General features: G+C 50.0%; 1 protein-coding gene across 8 annotated transcripts in view; it reads left to right on the top strand.

The window, feature by feature from the left end:
* Positions 1-207: 207 nt before the first annotated feature.
* LOC116950497 (agrin-like) overlaps positions 208-20,888 on the top strand; it is a 111,688-nt gene continuing 91,007 nt past the window's right edge. For 4 of the 8 annotated variants that reach the window (XM_032968297.2, XM_032968299.2, XM_032968298.2 and 1 more), the window contains exons 1-3: positions 218-602; positions 1,875-2,136; positions 19,676-19,916. In XM_032968297.2, coding sequence (XP_032824188.2) covers positions 1,918-2,136; positions 19,676-19,916 — 460 coding nt within the window. In that variant the 5' untranslated portion in view covers positions 218-602; positions 1,875-1,917. Of the gene's footprint in view, positions 603-907; positions 1,210-1,874; positions 2,137-19,675; positions 19,917-20,888 lie in introns of those variants that run through there. The other 4 variants (XR_004404035.2, XR_012946400.1, XM_032968296.2 and 1 more) reach the window with 4 other exon arrangements.

Raw genomic sequence — 20,888 nt, 5'->3', positions numbered from 1 at the left:
ACTGATCATTTCGTTGTCAGTGGGCAAACGTACAAAATCAGCAGGGGATCAAATACTTTTTTCCCTCACTGTAAGTAAGTTAGGCCTGGGATGGAGTTGGGCGAGGCAAGCCAGCCAGCCAGCCACCCAGCCAGCCAGCCACCCGGACACACGAGGAGACAAACACACAGTCGCAGGGAGACAGAACCGCTCAGCTGATTAAATTGGAGGGTCCCCCCCCCCTCTCTCATTTGCAATCCAGCCCGCGATACGAGATGGCAGCTGCATATATAAGCGAGGGGGCTGATGCGGCTGGATCCAGAGCGCAGTTCTCGCGGTGCACGGACGAAGGGTGGCTTTGTTTTGCTTGGTTTTGTTTTATTTCTAACACCAGGGATCAGATACAACGCAGGATTCCCTTCGCTTGAATTCGTTGACATTACGCGAGCGTCATCGCGCAACAGAACGCAACGGACTCTCGGACAACGTTTCGACCCGGTCACGGGCGAAGCGTGGATCGCGAGTGGTGTCGCGGGTAGCGCAGTTGGCGTTGTGCTGCCGATCCGCTGAATCTGTTCGATTGTGCCCGGACGCGCCTCCAACATCGGTGAGATCTGCAGCGGGTAAGGTCCCTGGGATTTCTCTCCCCCCCAACCCACAAAACCTTCACCACCGAACCCTCGCCAAACCGCAGTGACCCACGTCTTTGGAGAGGGAGGGAGACTTTCACTCTGCTAGCGGCTTGATTGACAGCCAGGGGGGGAGGGGGAGGGAGGTGGAGGGGGGGGGGGTCTTGCTTAGACTGACGTTGGGAGTTGGTTTTGCTGGCGAGTCGCTGAGTGGGTAAGGGTGGGTGGGGAGGCAGACGCCTGCCGCTAGGAGTAGTCGGTAGGGAGGCAAGGTGTGAGCGGTGTGTGGGGGGGAGGGGGGGCGACAGTGACGCGTGTCTCGGAGGGGGGTGGTGCCAGAAGGCTGTAGGTACGCAGGGTAGACCAGGCGGACAGGTAGACCAGACGCGGACAGGTAGACCAGACGCGGACAGGTAGACCAGACGCGGACAGGTAGACCAGACGCGGACAGGTAGACCAGACGCGGACAGGTAGACCAGACGCGGACAGGTAGACCGGGCGCGCGCGCACAGCTGAGCAGGAGAGGGGCAAGAGAGGCGAAGCGGAGAGAAGCGAGGGAGAAGGAACGGGCGGAACTGCTCAACGCAACGTGCGCGCACAGGTATGTAGGTGTGTGTGTGTACTATTATCTGTTACTATTATCTGTGGGGAGCGTTTGTGTAGCGGTTAGCGCGCTGCTCTACGAACCTGGTGACCCAGGTTCGAATCCCACTCACGGCAAACACCAGTGACGATAATTATCGGTAAACATCGCCACTAAGGAGGCAAAGGCGGCCGGGCGTGGTGTTGGCCACCCACCCCCTCGTGTGCCATGCCGGCCTTCATAGGTGCTGGCTAACAGCACTTGCTCCAACAGTCTGTTAAGGCTACACGGGGTAACTTTGTCTTTGTGTATCGGTATGTGTCGAGGCGTGTGTTCTCTGAATGCACTTGCCCCAACAGTCAACGGTGGCTTTGCAGGGGATGATTGAATATAGGTGTGTATGTTGTGTAAGTATGTATATGATTGTGTGTATGGGGAGCGGTAGCGCACTGCGCTACGAACCCGGCCACACGAGTTCGGCACCAGCAATGATTGTTTGAACCGCTCAATGAGTACCTGGTGACGATGTGTAAACATGGCCACTGGGGAAACAAAGGCGGCCGGACGTGGTGTTGACCACCATGCCGGCCTTCATTATGGTGCCACTCGCGAACAGCACTTGCCCCACCAACAGCAGTCCTGCTCAAATCTATACGGGCGACCTTTGTCTGTGTCTTTATTAGGAGTCGCCGAGTCTCCCATCTCCTGCAAAACGACCGCTCAACCATGCCCGCAGCGTCACCGCCTGCGCTGCAGCAGCTGCCGTTGTTGCTGCTCCCGTTGCTCCTGCTGACGATGTCCTCGGCTGAGCAGCAGCAGCAGCAACAGCAGCCGTGCTACGAGGGCACCCTGCAGCGGAGACAACGCACGGCCACCGTGGTGCTCACGGGCACGGTGGAGGACTTCTTCAACGAGAGGCCGGCGCAGCGAACCTTTGGCTGCAGGGTGAGCGAGCGGATCCCGGTCGCGCGCCTGAGAGAGGGAAAGAGAGAGACGAGGAGGAGGAAGAGGAGGAGGGTCTGTGCGTGGTGTCAGTTTTGGGAGTGTGGTTGGTGGTGGTTGTCGTGGAGTCCGGTCTCATCAGAGGGCGGCACGGTGGCGAGATGTTAACTACCTCGCCTGGTATGCAGGAGTTTTGATCACGACCCTGACGCACTCCTGGGAGATGAGACCAAAAAAAAGCTACAAGCTCACAGCAGATGAGCCAACGCGTAAAAGATGTAGTTTTAAAAAAAAATCTCCATACCCATCCTCACCCAATTTGAACTTCATCGGCGTAATCATCGTCATCATCAGCCTTGTTAAAACCATTTGTGGATGAAGGGCCTCCCCAAAGCCTTGGGGCTACTTCTCACGATCTTGCGATGTAACAATCCATCCAGCTGCAGCACGTAGGCATCCTCTTGGACGCGTTCCATTCCTTGACTTGCCTGCAGGATGAGACGCATCGGTGGCGAGATGTTAACTACCTCGCCTGGTATACAGGAGTTTTGATCCCGACCCTGACGCCTGCTGTATATTTGGAGTCTTCATGTCCTTCCCTCTCCCCGTGGTCGCGTGGATTTTTCTCCGCATCCTGCGGTTTTTTTCCCTCCGCACTTAGAATCAACGTGTGTCTTTCAGAGTACTTGGCTGTTAAACATTTCCACGCGACGATGATAAGCCACTTGGTTGAGCTATCATTTGTGATTGCCAGGTCGCTTCTGAACAAGAGTTACACAACAGCTCAGTGGGACCTTACCTGGTGAAATAAAAAAAAAGAGTTCAGTCTTTTTTTTAGTTATTGCGCATGATGGCAGTGGCAATACGTTCAGCGACGAGAGAGCTTCAGCAGAGAGAGAGAGAGAGTTCGTGTCGTGTCGCTGTTCCTCCTCCTCCGTTGAAGGAGCGCAGATCAAAATGGGTTTACTGTGTGGGTCCTGCTGAGCTCGGGTTGCATGGCCCACAGTCGCACTGCTGTGGCTTGTCTTTAATGTATCTCACATGGGTCTCTGTGAATCTCTACGTATCTCTGTGAGTCTCTGTATCTCTATGTGTTTCTATATATGTGTGTATCTTTCTCCGCGTCTCTATGAGTCTATGCATCTCTATGTGTCTCTATGGGTTTACTGTGCGGGTCCATAGCTCGGGTTGCATGGCCCACAATTACACTGCTGTGGCTTGTCTTTAATGTATCTCACATGGGTCTCTGTGAATCGCTACGTATCTCTGTGAGTCTCTGTATCTCTATGTGTCTCTATGGGTTTACTGTGCGGGTCCATAGCTCGAGTTGCATGGCCCACAATCACACTGCTGTGGTTTGTCTTTAATGTATCTCTCATGGGTCTCTGTGAATCGCTACGTATCTCTGTGAGTCTCTGTATCTCTATGTGTCTCTATGGGTTTACTGTGCGGGTTCATAGCTCGAATTGCATGGCCCACAATCACTCTGCTGTGGCTTGTCTTTAATGTATCTCTCTATGCGTCTCATTGAGTCTCTATGGGTCTCCATATTCTTTTGTTCTTTCGGTAAAGTTACTTAGATAGAGAAAAAGTTATAATAAAAATAAAAACAACGTCGTTTCGATGGCAACACAAGCGGTCGTCATCAGGATGATGTTGCGATCGAAACGTCGTGGTTTTTATTTTTATTATTTTTTCTATCTGCGTGACTTTACCGATAGAACCAAAGAGTATGAATTCCTGCAGTCACGAAAGTTTTAAGTCAAAATTCTCTACGGGTCTCTATATATCTCTGGGTCTCTATTTATATCTATGGGTCTCTATGTATCTCTGTGTATCTCTATCTTCTTGCGGATGGCGATACGTTCAGGGGCCGAATGCCAATGTCGAGGCGCTGCTGCTAGCCACGACGAGAGGGCTTCAGCAGAGAGAAAGTTCGTGTCGTGTCGCTGTTCCTCCTCTTCCACCGAAGGAGTGCAGGCCACAGTCAGTTTACGATAAGGTCTCTATGTATCTCTATGCATCTCTATGTTGTCTCTATGTGTTTAATATACGGGTCCATAGGGTGCGTTGCACGGCCCAAAATCGCGCTGCTGTCTGTTCGTCGCAGGGTTTAAATTTGCTTGGTCGTGGCTGTACATGGGATGTTGGTCCTTATGTGAAATTAACGTATGGCGTTATAAGGGTGCTATTAGCGCGAATGGCGCTACCTAAAATGAAAGTGTCATGAATATTGAGTCTTTAATTTTCCATTCACGAAGGAGATGGGGTGCACCGTCGGCCTGCTGTTGATGTTGTCATGCGGTTTATGGTCACACCACCGGTGCCTTCGAGGAGAGGGATGAGGAACGTTCAAGCTGGGAGGGTTGCGATGTTTGGGGTCTCAAATGAGGTGTTCACCATGAACGTCCGCATGGGGTAAACCCTCTGTTGTGTACACACACCCAGACACCCTAATCTCACTCCAGTCACTCACTCGCTCACCGGCAATCGGCCACCTCCCTGTCACTCGTCCGTCGCCACTTCCGCGATTTACTATTCCCGTGAACTTCACTCTTTCATTCCTCGATTCACCTGCGTTGATGACTCTGTGTCCACCAGACCGACTGTCTCATCTCGCCCACCGGGTTCAACCACCACACCGCTGGCCACAACAGCTCACTCACTCATCCATTCACCACACCGCAGGACAACGCACAACTCAGTCACCGACTCACTCGCTCATTCACTCATCTACTCACCACACCGCAGGACAACTTACAACTCACTAACCCGATCATTCGCCCACTAATTCTCTCACTCACCCACTCACTCGTTCGCTCACTCAACCGTTCACTCACTCATTCACTGCCCCACCCACTCGCTCGCTCGCTCACTCATCCACTCACCACACCGCAGGACAACTCACAACTCACTAACCCGATCATTCGCTCACTCGCCCACCCACTCGCTCGTTCACCCGTTGACTTACTCGTTCACTGACCCACTCACTCATTCACCCACTCTCCTACCCACTCACTCACCAGCTCACCACACTGTGTCCAACCACCACACTGCAGGTCACAACGTTTCTCTCTCTCTCTCTCTGCTGCTGCTCCCTTCTCACTGCTCCACTTTGCAATTCCCCCCTTCCCCCGCCTCTTTTCCGCAAGCTCCTATAACCCTGCTCAAGTCAAGGTATATTTTCACTTATAGAGTGCTGCTCATTGCTGAACGTATAACGTTTAAGCCCTTTGGGCCTGTCGATCATAAACTGTAGACAAAAAAAATACACAAACACACGAATGTGTACCTATACACCAGGGGTGGGGAACTTTATTTTTCTGCCAAGGGCCATTTGGATATTTATAACATCATTCGCGGGCCATACAACATTATCAACTTAAAATTAGACCGTTATATTTGGTCACACATTTAATTAACTCACCCCATAATGTGATGGCTTGAACTGCTTCTCTTTGGTGAGGCGTGTGATGATGTTAGCCGGAATTGACGACGTTGCTACTCGCAGCTGCTTTTCCAGCTTTGCTCCTAGATTTATTTAATTTCGAGTCCCGCCTGCGATTACCTTGGCAGGGCCACACCAAATGATTCCCCGGGCCTTATACGGCCCGCGGGCTGGACGTTCCCCACCCCTGCTATATATATAAAAAAATCCCATTTATAGCCTTAACAGACTGTTGGGGCAAGTGCTGTTAGCGAGCAGCAGTACCTATGAAGGCCGGCACAGCACACGAGGGAGTGGGTGGCCAGGACCACGCCCGGTCGCCTTTGTCTCCCCAGCGGCGTTTGTTTACACACCGCGCCAGGTACTCAGTTGAGGCCGAGTCGACACACACCTGGACACGCGTCTCCCCACACACATACACACACGTCCACCGCCGCCTTTGGCTCCAGGGTGAGCGGGCCCAGCTGTGGCTTCTATTGGGATCTGTGGCGTCCGTGCTCTCACGAATCTAAGGCCCCCCCCTGAACCACTTGGAGCCCTCAAGCGTTGCCTTGGCTCGCGTATGCCACGCCCCGCCACCGTGCGTGTGTTAGGGTTCTTGCTCGACAAACAGCAACAGGGCCCCGACGCGTGTTGGTCGGAGTTTGGGCCACTTTTATTAGGCCCAGGATAAGGGTCGCGATTCGTTTTTTGCCGCTCGCCGGGGCGAAGGATTTGCGTCCCGGTGACCCAGCTGCGCCGTGAACCTCGCCCCCCCGAGTTCGATTCCCAGTCACGGCTGACAGTCGTCGATGGCGAATTGATATCTGAACCGATTCTATTGCACCCACACCGCGCGCCCCCCCCCCCTTCCAGTTCAACCCTCACTAATCAGCGTGGGGATGTATGGTCACACAGACCCCCACCCACCCTGCCTCTCGATAATCAATCGAATACATACACAGGGGTGCGAGACACGGACAGATCTCTTTTCGAAGGTACATAATCGCAATGCAAATTAAGCATGGCCACGAAAGTGACAACACTTTGTTTCATCAAACCCTCATGTATTTATTAGCATTGTACATTTTTTTACACGATTCAGAACTAAAGGGGTAAAGGTTAAGAACCACTGCTCTAAACGCAAGGTTTCTAAATGTGGAGGGGAAAATTTAACCGGAAGACAGAGAGAAAAATCCACGCGACCATGCGGAGAGAGAAACTCCAAATATACAGCAGCAGGTGTCAAGGTTGGGATCGAACCCACAACCTCCTGTATACCAGGCGAGGTTGTTAACATCTCCTCGCCACCGTGATGATGATGAGAGAGAGAGACACGCAAACTCCAAATATACGGCAGCAGGCATCGTCAGGGTCGAGATCGAACCCACGACCTCCTGGATACCAGGCGAGGTAGTCAACATCTCCTCGCCACCGTGGCGAGATGTCCCGTGCTGGTGTCGCGACAACAGTTGCCCGCTACCGTGGAAGCCACGGGCAGGACCCTCCTGAAAAAAAAGATCATGAGACTCACAAGTCAGTGAGACTTTTTTCCTGGCTAACCAAGTGTGTGTGTGTATGTGTGCTGAACTTCTTTCGCACCGTACGTAGCCAGCCGTGCGAATCGTAGGTGCTGGCCATCCACCCCTTCTTGCTTGCTGTGCCAGGCTGAATCGGTGCTAACCCACGGCACTTGCCCCAAGTACAAAAATAATAAGAAATACTTTTTAAAGAAGGTTCTTTTTTGTATGATAAATCAGTGAGAATGTACTTTTAAAAAAAGAAGAATTATTATTTGTAAAGGTAGACGAGTTTACGGCAAGTTGCTAAGTCTGGTAGGAGGTGGAGAGGCGCAACAATTCCCCTGGCCACCGGTGACCGAACCGGCACCGTTCACCACCGCGCCGTTGAAAATGAAACCCGCATCCATCGTCGAGCGGAATCACGACACCTCGATTGTGGAATCGAGGTGTCGTGAAGGGGTGGAGGGGCAGGAGACTCCAATCGGTCGACTCGCTACGACGTGGATATAAAGTTGACGTTTGCTTTAAGCTGTCCCTGTGGGATCACTCACAGCGCCAGTGTCGGGCCATACATCACCGTGATTACATGGGCCGCAAGGCGGGGCACGCATGTGCGTGTGTGTGTTCTGCCCTTCATTGGGGAGCGGTAGTGTCGTGGTTAGGACTGCACCGCGCTACGAACCTGGCCACCCGAGTTCGATTCCCGCTCACGGCCAACGTCGGTGATGATTATGTCTACACTGGTCCTGGGTCTCCCCCCCCCCCCCACCTCCCCACTAACCCCACTAGGTCGACTCAGCCTTAGATGACGAACTGTACCTGGTGAAAGTGTGTGAAAAAAGACATCAGAAATCAAGAGACAAAGGCATAGCTGCTCACCAACAGCACTTGCCCCAGCAGCCTGCTAAAGGCTTAACGGGGGATCTTTGCCTTTTTTTGTCCACTCGTCCCCTTGTGTACGGGCTACTGTAAAGCACTACCTTTAATTAGCCCGCTGCTGCATACTTTAAAATCCAAATCCATCAGACATGGTGCAGATCATTCATCTTGTCTTTTGTGCAAGTTCTCCAGCAGAGAACAGTTGAGCGCCATCACCGTGAACAGTCGCCGACGAATAGAAGCGTCCCGTTGTGTGCGCATGGAAACGGAGTGGTGGCGCCAATGGTCGGCACATTGCGATTTGAACCCCGGGAGGCAAATTCCCAGCCCCGGCGAAACATCGGTGACCGACATCCAAATCAGTCCTGGGTGCCCCGATTGCAATCCTGGCACTGACTAGCGCGGTCAAGCACGGACAGACAGCCCCCATGCATGTATGTATGTTGTTTGTATGTTGTATGTATGTTGAACTTCTCTAGCACCGTAAGTAGTCAACCGTGCTAACCGGAGGTGCGGGAGGGGGGTAGGACAACAAACTGAGCACAAAACAGCAGTTCTAAAGAAACGACTCTTCAATCTAGTTTAAAAAGTGCATAGCTCCAGTGGATTGCTAATTTCGGAAGCTAGAGCATTCCAGACGGCCGCCGTGACTGAGCAGAATCGGGAACGCCGTCATCCAGCAGCTGATCGATCAAGGGCTGTACGTTTTACATCATTCAGCTCTACGGCATCTCGCCCCGGTTTAAATAAGGCACCGTCGGTCACAGGAGAGGATGAATCTCATATTCTGTGGGTCTTTCGGAAAAGTCACGTAGATAGGTTCAAAATTAATAATAATAAAATAACACAAAACAACGACATTTCGATCACAACACAAGCGATCGTTTTGTGTTGTGATCGGAACGTAATGGTTTTTCGTTTATTTTTTTTTTAATAAAATTTTTCACTTACCTACGTGACTTTACCGAAAGAGCCAAAGAATATGAATTCCTGCAGTCACGAAAGCTTCAAGTCGAGATGTATCTCCACGCGTAACCCGCTCGACTGCGTGAGAGGACGCTGAGCGTAATTGGTTCGGATGAGTGCAGTCACTCGCACTTGGCCCCTGGCCACGAGGACAATCCCTCAAGTGGAATCTCAGCCCTGCCCCTTGCAGGCCTCGTTTCACGTACGCATTCCACCAACCCCACCACTCCCCTCCCCCCCCCCCCGAGTACCAGATCCGTGCGTCTCTCCTCCTCTACAACAAACTCTTCCGCTTTAATTTCTCACGGCGTGCCCTGCCGCGTTGCCCGCGACGCAGTGCGCTCGCGGAGAGCAGCGCACCTCCCAAGCACGGAGGTCAAAGTTCAACTCCCGGACCTTCCATAAGCCCGTTGGGTCTCTCAGGGCCTCTGTGTCCCTGGTGCAGTTGCACAGCCTGCACACTCAATAACCACACCGCTGTTTTCACATTTGAGTTGTTTTAGTTAACTCTCTAGTATTGGTTGTACATGTGTGTGTGTGTGTATATATGTATGTACGTTGAACTTCTTTTGCACCGTACGTAGCCAACCGTGCTAATGGGAGGTACGGGGGAAGGACAACAAACTAAACACAAAAAAAGTACTGTAGTTCTTAAGAAGATGAGTTTTAAATCTAGATTATTTAAAAGTGCATAGCTCCAGTGGCTTCCTTATTTCGGAAGGAAGAGCGTTCCAGACGGCCACAGAACCGCGTCTGAAAGCGCCGCGCTATGTGGTGGCCACCGTCTTTGTTCGATGGCCGAGCCAAAAGCCGCTGCCGCTGCGAGGATGACTTTGACAAAACCTCCAGCGGGATGAACCCCGAATTTCCCTTCGTTTAAATTCAGCCAAGGCCTTAATAATTTGCGCGCAGTTCCAAGGCAGCAGCAGCAGCAATAATAATAACAATGCTTTACACTTGCAAGGGTGCCTCTGCCCGCACCTCCGTTTCAGCGCGGTTGGCTGCGTGCGGCGTGAAAGCATACTCTTTGGTTCTTTCGGTAAAGTCACGTAGGTATAAAATAGAATAAATCACGACGTTTCGGGCGCAACACAAGCGTCCATCATCAGGTGGGAGAGCATGATCTGCTGCTGAGGCAGACTGTTTTAAAAAGGTCTGAAATGGGTTTAGCTCAAGGGTCATAAAGAAGTGGCCGGGGCTAGTGATGTTAATGTGAGAAATTAGCGTGATGTTAACGTGAGAAATTAGCGTGTAACTGTAAGATAGAAGAGCGGCCTCCTAAAGAAGGGCAGGAAAGTGGCTATGTTAATGTGAGAGATTAGCATGATGTTAATGTGAGAGATTGGCATTATGTTAACGTGAGAGATTAGCATGTCACTGTAGAAAAGAAGGAGAAGAGCGGCCTCCTCGACGAGGGAGTGCAACCCCACGGGTGTAATCCGAAGCGCCTGCGAGCGTGAGAGGTGCAATCCAAAGGCATGAGAGGTGCAATGCAACGGAGATGTGAGCATGAGAGATCTAATAAAGTAGTTCGACATACGTGCGACCCAGCAGCCGTGGTGTCGGAGGTGCACTGCGTGAGAAGGCGACGGCTGGTTGCTTATCGCAGCCACCCACGAGCTCACCGAATGGAAATCGTCCGTTTGGCGTTCGCACGCCCGTCCGGGCAAATTAGCCCCGGCGAACGTTCATTTAAGCAGGTGAAAGAGGCCGATGACAGACAGAGAAACAAAACTCCCTTCGCCTCTCACGCAAGTCAGGGCGACTGGGGTAGCCCCGGGGCGACGCCCGTGACCCGCTAACAGCACTGAGGCAGTGGTGGAAATTCCACGTTCCTGTGGGCGAGGGGCGAGACTTTGCAGTGGGCAACCACCGTTGTTGATGTCTCTACAAAGAGCTTTGTCATCATGCTCACGGCCACCACCGGCGACAGCTATCTGAGCCAGTCCTTGGCCTCCTGGTGCGGCGTATAAACATCGCCACTCAGGAGACAAAGGCGGCCGGGCGTGGTGCTGGCCACCCACGCCTTAGTGTGCCGTGACAGCCTTCATTGCCGCTCGCTAACAGCACTTGCTCCAAAAGTCCGTTAAGGCTACACGGAGGGGGGTGAGTTATTTGTCTTTGTACAGTGGCATAGCGCTTAGGGGCCATCCATTGAGTACGCATGGAGGGGGGAGGGGGGGTTAACCCAAATGCGTACGCTTGCGTATGGGGGGGGGGGGGGTCTACTGACAATGTACGCATAGGAAACGAAGGGGGGGGGGGGAGTGAAGCCTCGATAATAATTTGTCTACATTGACCTTCAAATGAGTTAGATAGTCCGACGGTGGACTGTCTGTTTACTTAAACACGTTAATATAATTCATCCTCGATCGTTTCTGCGTGGATTAAATATCAGCCGTTCTATCGGATTCGGGGGGGGGGGTTGGTGCGTCAGGCTGTACGTGCGCAGGTGGGGGGGGGGGGTAAAAAGCCCGCGTGCGTACAGGGAGGGGGGGCAGGGGTCAGGTTTTGACAGGATTTTTGCGTACCTGCTCAATGGATGGCCCCTTACCACACTCTGCTACCAAGTGGTACTGGTTTGATTGACCCTGGAGGGATGATGGGTCGAGTCGAACCACATACCGGGATTTTGAACTCGGGATCCTCTCTACAATCGCGAGGCTCTACCGCTGGACTACATGGCCATGGCCAGCGGGTTGTGGTGTGACACTGGCAGTTGAAATGGGGGACTTCGAAACCAAGTCAAATCCACGTTCCGGCAGACGGCAAGCTCTGATAACTGGGTCGCCAAATCCGTCCCGGGCGGGGGAAGTTTTGTAAACACTCCCGAGACCATTCGAGGCCGCGTGGGGTCTGTTTAACCATACATCCCCACGTTGGTTAATGAGGGTTGAACTGGAGGGATGGGGGGGGGGACGCAATAGGATCGCTTCAGATATTAAATCGCCACGGATTATAATCACACCGTGGCGAGGGCATCGCGTGTACGCCAAAGTGCGCCGTGGCATTTACCAGGCACCAGCTCGAGGCTAGGGTATTCGCTTGCGTACACGGGTGCACCGTGTGTGTGCATGTGTGCATGTGTGTGTGCATGTGTGTGTGTGCATGTATGTGCGCGTATGTGTGCATGTGTGCATGTGTGTGTGCATGTGTGCATGTGTGTGTGCATGTGTGTGTGCGCGTGTGTGCCCGTGTGTGTGCATGTATGTGCCCGTGCGCGTGCGCTCTGAATCCGGCCTCTCTCACCCGAGTTCAAATCCATCTCACGGCCCACACCGGTGACGGTTATCTCAACCAGTCCTGGGCCTCCCGTAGGTTGACTCAGCCTCAAATGAGTATCTGGTTGTGGTGTGTAAACATCGTCGCGAGGAAAGATTAAGCCAGCCCGGTGTGGTGTGCTGCTGGCAACGCACGCCCGCGTGTGCCTTGCCGGCCTTCATAAGTGCTCCTCGTTAACAGCACTTGCCCCTGACAGTCTGTTCAGGCTATACGGGGGATCTTTGTCTTTGCACGCGTGGTGCGAGCGCGCATTCTCTGTGGTTTTGTGTGCACAGGTGAGCGCCAACGTGGCAGAGCGCGGCAAACATCCTAAACATTTCTTTCTGGAGGGCGGGAGGGGTTGGATATATGTCAAGTCAAATTTGACGCCTTTCACACCCATCGCTTGAGCCAGGCTAGCTGAGTTGCCATGCGGTTTACGTTTGACGTTTGCTGTTGTTGGTTAAACCGTTAATCTTATTGCACAAATTGGTCTGGGTTTTCTTGTTGTTGTTTTGTCGATCAAGTAAAACGTCGTGGGTTCTGTGTTCGTGAACTTCGGTTTGGTCATCACTCCGCCTTTTTTTTATGTCGCGTTTTTTCTCGTTGTTGTCGTTGTTGTCGTTTAAATCGTAGTCCCATCCCAACGTGTGCCACCAGCCTCCCCACGCTCCGTGTTTGGAGTTTCAGAACCCCGACCACACGCGCATTAAATGTGCACTCACCTCCGCGATGAATTACAACTACTACTAAGCGAAGACATAAGATCCCCCGTTGCGGCCTTGACAGATCTTTTGGAGGCAAGCGCTGTTCGCGAGTAGCGCCTTTGTCTTACTACTCAGTGGCGATGGCTATCTTGTATGTTACATATCGCACCAGCTGCTCATTTGAGGCAAAGTCGACACGACGGGAGGTCCGCAGGATCCGTTCGGTTAATCGACAGCGGTGTTGGTGGCCTCGAGCAGGAATTGAACTCAGGTCACTAGCCGGGTTCGTAGCGCGGTGCGCTAACCGCGCGGCTACACTGGCGCTCCCCATATACCCGGTACGATTCAAAAACAACTTAAGTTTTATTTGTGTTTAGTATTTTTCCATACTTAAAGATTAAGGAAACCCCCATTCATTTTTTCCATAGGCCGTCTGTTTTTAGATCCACAGAAGTAGATAATGCTCACGTTGACATGCAAATCGTCGACAGCTGTTACGAGCGGTTTTCCCCTCCCCATCGATGGGGTGTGGCCTATGTGCATAGTCTCCACCAAGTCATTTCACTGACTTATCAGAAACCTTTGTTGGTTGTTCAGCCAGTGAAAATTCTTTTTTTGAAATTCAAGCAACATAATTCTCTCTGTGTCAGGCAGGTATATAGGACATTTCTTGGTAGGCAAAGCCACTTGGTATGCCACAGTAATATATTCAGAGACTTTTTAAAATCTTTTTCTAAAACAACAGCCTTTTTTAAATTTCGATTTAAAGCTTTCGTGACTGCAATGATTCATCTTCTTTGGTTCTTTCGGTAAAGTCACGTAGAATGAGAATAAAATAATAAATTGATAAAATCAAATAACACAATAATATTCTCACGACGTTTCGGCCACAACACAAACGGCCTTCATCAGGTGAAGGGAGCGAGACTGTCTGGTAGGACAGCGCTGGAGTGAGAGAGCCACGTTCAGATCACGGCTTTTAAGCTGTGTGAGAGGAACAAAGAGCCTTGATGAAGGAATTAGCATAAAATTTAGCATTGAAAAGGCTGAATGATTAGCTTGTGACTGGTCACAGAAATAGCTATGTTAAAAGTTAAAGCATACACATCCGCAGAGGCACCCATTGTTAAAAGGAATTAGCATAGAATTTAGCATTGAAATAGCTAAATTAAGGCATTCGCTTGTAACTGCTACAGAAATAGTTACGTTGAAGTCAGAGCATACACATTCACCGAGGCACTTAGTACAAATCAAAACAGGAGAATTTAGCATTGAAATAACTAGGCGAATTTAGCATTGAAATAACTGGGTGATTTGCTAGTGACTGGTCACAGAAATGCCTACACATCTGAGCTATTCACAGTACTATATAGTGAACCAATAAAAACTAAAATATAAATTACCTTCATGTTATCAATAAACTCTATATTCTCCAATCAGCTAAGCTACCAACCATAAGTCGTTATATATCACAATGCTATATGGCGAAAAAATGGGTGGATTCTTACCCTCAAATTTCCGTACCACGGATAGCTACGGGCCCCGTTCAGACGGACGAGTTCGTCCATGGTCGGAACAGAGGAGGGGGAGAGAGACAGCTGCGAAGCCCTAGTATACTCCATGTTGTAAACCATACCATTAACCGTGGTGTGAGAGGTATTAAGAGGCAATGCTGGCAAAAGAGCTGCGGTCTGAAGGTCATCGTAAAATTACAATTAATTAAGAACAGAAATGATTTAACACATCTTTCCAGTGGTTACTAAGCCTGAATCCATCTTCTCGGTTGAAATTGTCTCTGTGCTTGTATATGTGAATGGCCTCATGAACGAATCTCTCATGGTAGCCAGTTGGTTTGCAAAGAACCTCCGTCTTGGAGAAGTCAATGTCATGTGAGCCCACTGAATTGTAACAGTGATCTGCCACGGCAGAGGAGTTCGTCTTTTAAAGGCTATTTCAACAATCCCTCCTAAGGGCTATTTTCTAACAGCCTTTTAAAAGTGCAGAGCACAGATCATGCGTGCTTGCCTTACACCAGCGGACAAAGGGGAGTGTTATATATGCAGATCTCATGCAGCAACTTTATGGGGAATGTAAATACTGGAGGGACATTTTGAAAAGACTTGTAGCAGTGATCAAGTTCTTGGTTGAAATAGGACTCGCGTTTAGGGGAGATCGTGAACGGTTTGGGTCGACCCATAACGGTAATTTCCTTGGCATCTAAGAATTTCTATCACAATTTGACCCATTCTTAGCTGAACATATTAAAAAGTTTGGCGGAGAAGGAAGAGGCACATTGTCCTATTTGTCATCGACAATACGTGAAGAACTCATTGAGCTAATGGGTCACAAAACTCGCCAAACAATAGCAGATGAGATTCGGAATGCCAAATATTTTTCAATAATTGTTGACTCCACCCCAGACCTGTCACATGTGGACCAATTGACGTTCATATTCCGGTTTGTTAACAGCAGCGGGGATGTGGTGGAGCGATTCCTGGGCTTTGAGCCAACTGAGAGCCACACTGGCGAAAGTTTAGTAGACTGTGTGACTTTGATGGTGGAGGGCCTTGGCTTGGACCTCTCCCACTGTAGAGGTCAGTCATATGACAATGTCAGGAAAATACAATGGTCTATAGGCCCACCTAAAACAAAAAAAAACCTTTTCATAGAGTATGTGCCTTGCGCAGCACACTCACTAAACTTAGTTGGTGTTAACACCTTAAATGGCAGTAGCCCAGAGGCTGACGAGTTTTTTTACATGTTGCAGTCACTGTACACATTTTGCTGTTCATCCACACACAGATGGGGGAAAGTCTTTCGGAACACAGACGTCAGACCGACATTAAAATCGCTGTCCAGTACTCGGTGGAGTGCTTGGGCAGAGTCAACCAAGGCACTGTGGAGAAATTACACCCACATGAGAGAGGCCTTCGGTGGTGTGTGCAATGATGATAATGAGAAAAGAGAAACTCGATTTGAGGCCGCTGGACTACGTGCTAAATTGGACACCTTAGAGATGGTGTTCAGGGCACATTTCCGGGACGTCATACTTGACCGGTTCCATGCTACAAGCATGCACCTACAGAAAAGTGACATTGACATCTCTGTAGCAGCACAGCTTTTGTCTTCGTTGAGGAATTTTGCGGTGGGACAGCGAGACCAGTTTTAAGCTTTTGAAAGGGCAGCCTTAAATGTGACAGGTGTATCTTAGTCATATAAGCACGATCTTCAGCGAAAGAGGAAATGCAAGACATTTGCAGATGAGAGCTCAGAGCCAGGTGTGACACTTGAGGGGAGGGAGAAGTCCAAAAATGAGCTGCGGAGTAGCGTGTTGCCAAATCCGTCTCAGCTCATTGTCACTTATGTCAATAGAGCCAGAGCCTTGTCAGACAGCGAGATGTTGACGATCTAGTGGATGATTTTGCGAGGAGGAATGCAAGAAAGACACCAATATAGGAAAGCGGGGAGGGGGGTGGTGGGGGGCTCCAAAGGACACGTGACCAGGGGCCTCACAGGACCATGATCCGGCCCTGCAACCACCCTTAGCCCCCAATCAACGTCCACGACCCACACAGTGTGGCAAAGACCTTCATTGTCCAGCGGTGGACGGACAATGGGCTGTGTACATTGTTATCATGATGAAGACTCTTAATAACTCACGCTCAGGAATGTATTCGTACAGTGCGTGAAGGTTGTCTCCCGTTGGATTTCTAGACGGGAGATTTTTTTTGTAAGTATTCACAGCATTGTGGAGGTGAACACACTCCTGTGTATGGTCTCCTTGGAGTGAAATGACTGCGTAAATGTTTCCACAATCAGCGCATCCGTGGAAGCACGTACTGTATTATACAGTTTTCTTCTTTCTCATTATTAATATTATTTCTAAATAATATAAAAATCCAGAACCCTGATGTGACGCTTAACTCCGTAACGCTATCATTAATAATCATGAGCGGGTGACGTCACTCCGCATGGAGCACCCCCCCCTCTCTGATAATTAATCAGGAGCGGGTGACGTCACTCCACATGGAGCACCCCTCATTAATAATCATGAGCATGTGACGTCACTCCACATGGAGCATCCCCCCCCCGCCACCCTCAATAATAATCGCGAGCGAAACATTTTCGATTTCATATTTCAGATTTACTGCAATGCCCCCTGTCCTTGGACGGGCTGTAGGCTAGTTATCATTATTCGAATTGCGATCAGTACCGTGTGCAACGAGCCTTGTGCTACGTTATCCACATCGCAGGGAAAGTTTGCTGATTCTTTAATAAAAATTATAACACAATCGTAATGTTCCGCTCTTTGTTTATCGACCGATAGATGAAGGCCACCCCACGCAATGGCACTCACGGGGATTTGTTTGACCATACTTCACCGCACTGGTCAAAGGGGGTTGGTGGAGGTCTGGGCTAGCGGTATCGGTGTCAGTGTTTAAATATCACAAGGTCACTCGGCACCGATGTTAGCCGTGGGCAGGAGTCGAACACGGGGAAATATCTTTCACAGCGCACTAACCGGTTCCCTCCACTTTCACTGAGCTTATACTCGTCGTTCACGGCCTTTACCAAGCAAACGTTTTTAAGAGCCAAATGTTGGTTTTGAAATCACCGCGGTCACGTTTACGCCGTGACTGAACGTGTGATTTCGCTAGGCACTTTTTTTCGCTTGTGAGTATTTCTTTCTTTGGCGAACTTTTCTGGAGGGGGGGGGGCCGATTCTTTCCACAGCAAGCCACGTAACAAAAAAAACACACATTCCTGCGAGATTGATCGTGTTCGCTCCCTCTGGCAAACTCAACTGTACAATGGTAGCCGTGCTTTCATTCTTCTTGTTGCAACAGGAGGTAGTTGTATATTTATTTACTTGCTTTCAAAGCGATAGTTTCTTTTTTGCGTGCTTGGATGGGCAAACCAAAGTCGTGGTGGGGAGGGGAGGGGTGGGTGAGCGGTGGGGGTGTGAGACACAGGTTGCAGAGTGAGAATGTTTGGGTGGGGTGGTGTAGCCGGAAAAATGAAACCGTTCGAGGGGAAAACCCTGAAATTTTCATAGTTACAGCAGACTCTAGATTATTACACCGTGTAACATTAATTTTGTTCCTGGGTAGTAAGTGTTATTCATAATTGCGTATGCCTCAAAAGTACAAAAAATGGCATCAGCACCTTCTGGGGGTCCACCAGTGGCTCCCACTTGACGTTGTTCTTCCCCACAGAGAACTCGGTCCGCTGTGGCCAGTCCCGCCTGTGGTAGTGCGCCTTGGTGTCTAAATCTTTTGTAGTCATTTTTGTATTACTTTAATATGAATACATGAAAATTTGTATTCATATGATGTTTTCTTCTGACTTTATATGAACGAAAAGCCACAAATTCGCCCGTTTTATCATTGAAAATAGGTAAATTTCAAAATATCACTGTCCTGGTCACAAAAGCAAAGTTTGTGGGGAATAATAGCCATTTTCTATACATTTTAGGCATAAGCAAATACGAAATAACACTTACTACCCAGGAACAAAAATTGTGCTACATAGTGATATCCGCGCGAATAATGGGGAGGGCGGACATGGATAATTCAAATTCGCCGATAATCCAAAAAGTATAAATTTTCTGCAGATCTCTATGCCAAAAAAAACCACAAATATGGGTATAAATTATATTTACGTTAAAGAAAATTTAGTTTGTCAATGAACAAAGCAAAAATTTGCAGTAAAGAATCGCCATATTGATGCGCGTGCTTAGTGATAATCACACTATTGCTCACAGCCAGCAGGAGACTTGGCCCACTAAGTGGATGATAGCAGAGCCACGCCAACCATCATCAATCAAACTCCGCCCACTGTTGTAAAGATATAGCGACTACTGTACTGTAGAGGCGATCACGTGGATTGTGGATTAACCAGAGAACAAATTTGTCCGGTTTAAACACGTGACTGGTAACACACATTTCCAAGAATAACAATATATAACTCTTTTAGATTCTTAATTTGGGATTAAGGGAAAATCCACGAGCTATTAATTTATGTCAAAATATCAATTTGGATTTACTGTATATTGCAGAGCCTAATTGTGACCACAGCTCCAGACGCTGTCCGAATCAGTGGTCCTGTTTATTTTTTTATAGAGAGAGCGAGAGAGACAAAGAACCAGCCAAACAGTAGATCATAGGAAAAGTAAAAAATAAAAGGAACGTCTTGAGTGTGGACCTGAACAGGTGCAGGGAGTCGACAGCGCGGACGGCTGGGTGAAGGGAGTTCGGGGCTGTCAGGGGGCAGATGAGAAGGAGCGACCTCCCACTGAGCCAAATCACACGGAATAGACTACAACTAAACTCTTCGTATTTTTATCAGGTAAGGCCCACTGAATTATTTTATAGCTCTTTTTCAGAAGCGGCCTGGCCACAAATGATAGCTCGACAAAATTGGCTCATCAAGTGGGAAACGTATAGCTGCCAAATACTCTAAACGCATGCTGATTCTTAAAGTGGACGGAAAAACCGGAGGACCCGGAGAAAAATCAACGTGTACCACGGGGAGAGAGACATGCAAACCGCAAATGTAAAACAGGCGTCAGCGTCGGGATCAAACCCACAAACTCCTGCGTATCAAGCGAGGTAATCAACATCTCGCCACCGCGGCGCCCCTGCGCCAGCTCGGGTCAGATGTGCCAGTGGGGAAAAAGGCGAATACGACGACCGCTAGCCACCTTTTGACCCTTGACCATGTGACCCCCCCCCCCCCATCACCCCCACACCCACCCGCCCCCCCCCCCCCCCCCCCAGATCCGCGTATGGCGCTTCATCAAGGGCCGCGAGCTGCTGCCGGCCTCCGTGACGGGGGCCGAGCGTCCGCGCGTTAGCGTCGAGGGATTCGGTGACGGCGCTCCCGTGTGCAACGCGCGCGTGTCTCCCGGCGATACGCGCGTCTTCCTGCTGGCGCTGGGGCCCGGCGGGGCCCTCTCTCTGGCGTCCAGCGTCATCCGCGTCAGCATGGCCAACCTGGAGGCCCTCGAGAACACCGTGGGTAGGTTGCGCGCCGCTGTGGCGGCGTCGAAGGAGAATGTCGGTTCCGCCGGTTATGTTCCATTTCCCATAGTAACGTGAACGTGCGTCGAGATAAATGTTTACTTTATTTTTTCTGCCTTATAAATGCCCACGCGATGAGCCTCGAGCCATTGCTTGCGGCCAGGTTGCTTTTGAAAAAGAAGCTAATAGCTCAGTGGGCTTTACCTGGTAAGATAAAAATTCGTTTAGTTTTATTCGTGTATTTTTTTTTAAGTGAGATATTTACCTTTCCTGTACTTTGCACTCCTATCGTCTTTTTGTCATTTTCGTTGTAACGTTCCGACCTGCCCCTTCTGGACATGTGTGAAAAATATATTTATAGCTCATCAGATTCTTCCAGTATAAACGAATACTATGATTATTTTTTGATGGTGAATCAATGGCAGCCATACCTCACGTGGCAAAGGTGTTTGAGCATTTAAAAAAAATAATCGTGTGTAATTATTATTATTATCAATCTGCTATGGTAATGTGCCCGATACGCCCAGGAGTCAGGGTTCACCGATCGCATCACTCTCCTGCGTGCTCTGCTAGTTTGGCGACTTTGCGCTGCCTCGTTCATGGATGTTAATCGTCGAAGTAAATTCGACAAATTCGACGATTCTGTTCGTCGCGCTCGCCGTGCCCTACAAGCCGTCTCCTCGCGCTCCCTCCCCGACTCCGGCTAGGGGGGGGAGGTTTAGGTCCCACTGCACACGCCGCGTTTGAACGCAGGACGGGAAATTATTTTTTACTGGGCGAAGCCTCGATGGGCCTAGCCACTCGTGGTCACCTACGACTGTGGGGTATAGAAGGCGGCGCAAGAGGTCGCATTTAAGGACCGTTTCAGGGAGCCGAGACAGCCGGCGATTGAACAGGAACGGAAGGTGGTGAGCTTGGACTTGAACACGGGTGGCTTGCGTCTCGTCTGCTTCGCTACCGAATAATTGCC

The sequence above is a fragment of the Petromyzon marinus genome, chromosome 39 (genome assembly GCF_048934315.1).
Source record: "Petromyzon marinus isolate PM22_M1 ecotype Great Lakes invasive population chromosome 39, UKy_Petmar_22M1.pri1.0, whole genome shotgun sequence".
In the NCBI taxonomy this organism is placed as follows: Eukaryota; Metazoa; Chordata; class Hyperoartia; order Petromyzontiformes; family Petromyzontidae; genus Petromyzon; species Petromyzon marinus.
Note: the sequence above shows the minus strand (reverse complement) of the source record. Positions and strands in the feature narration are given on the sequence as shown.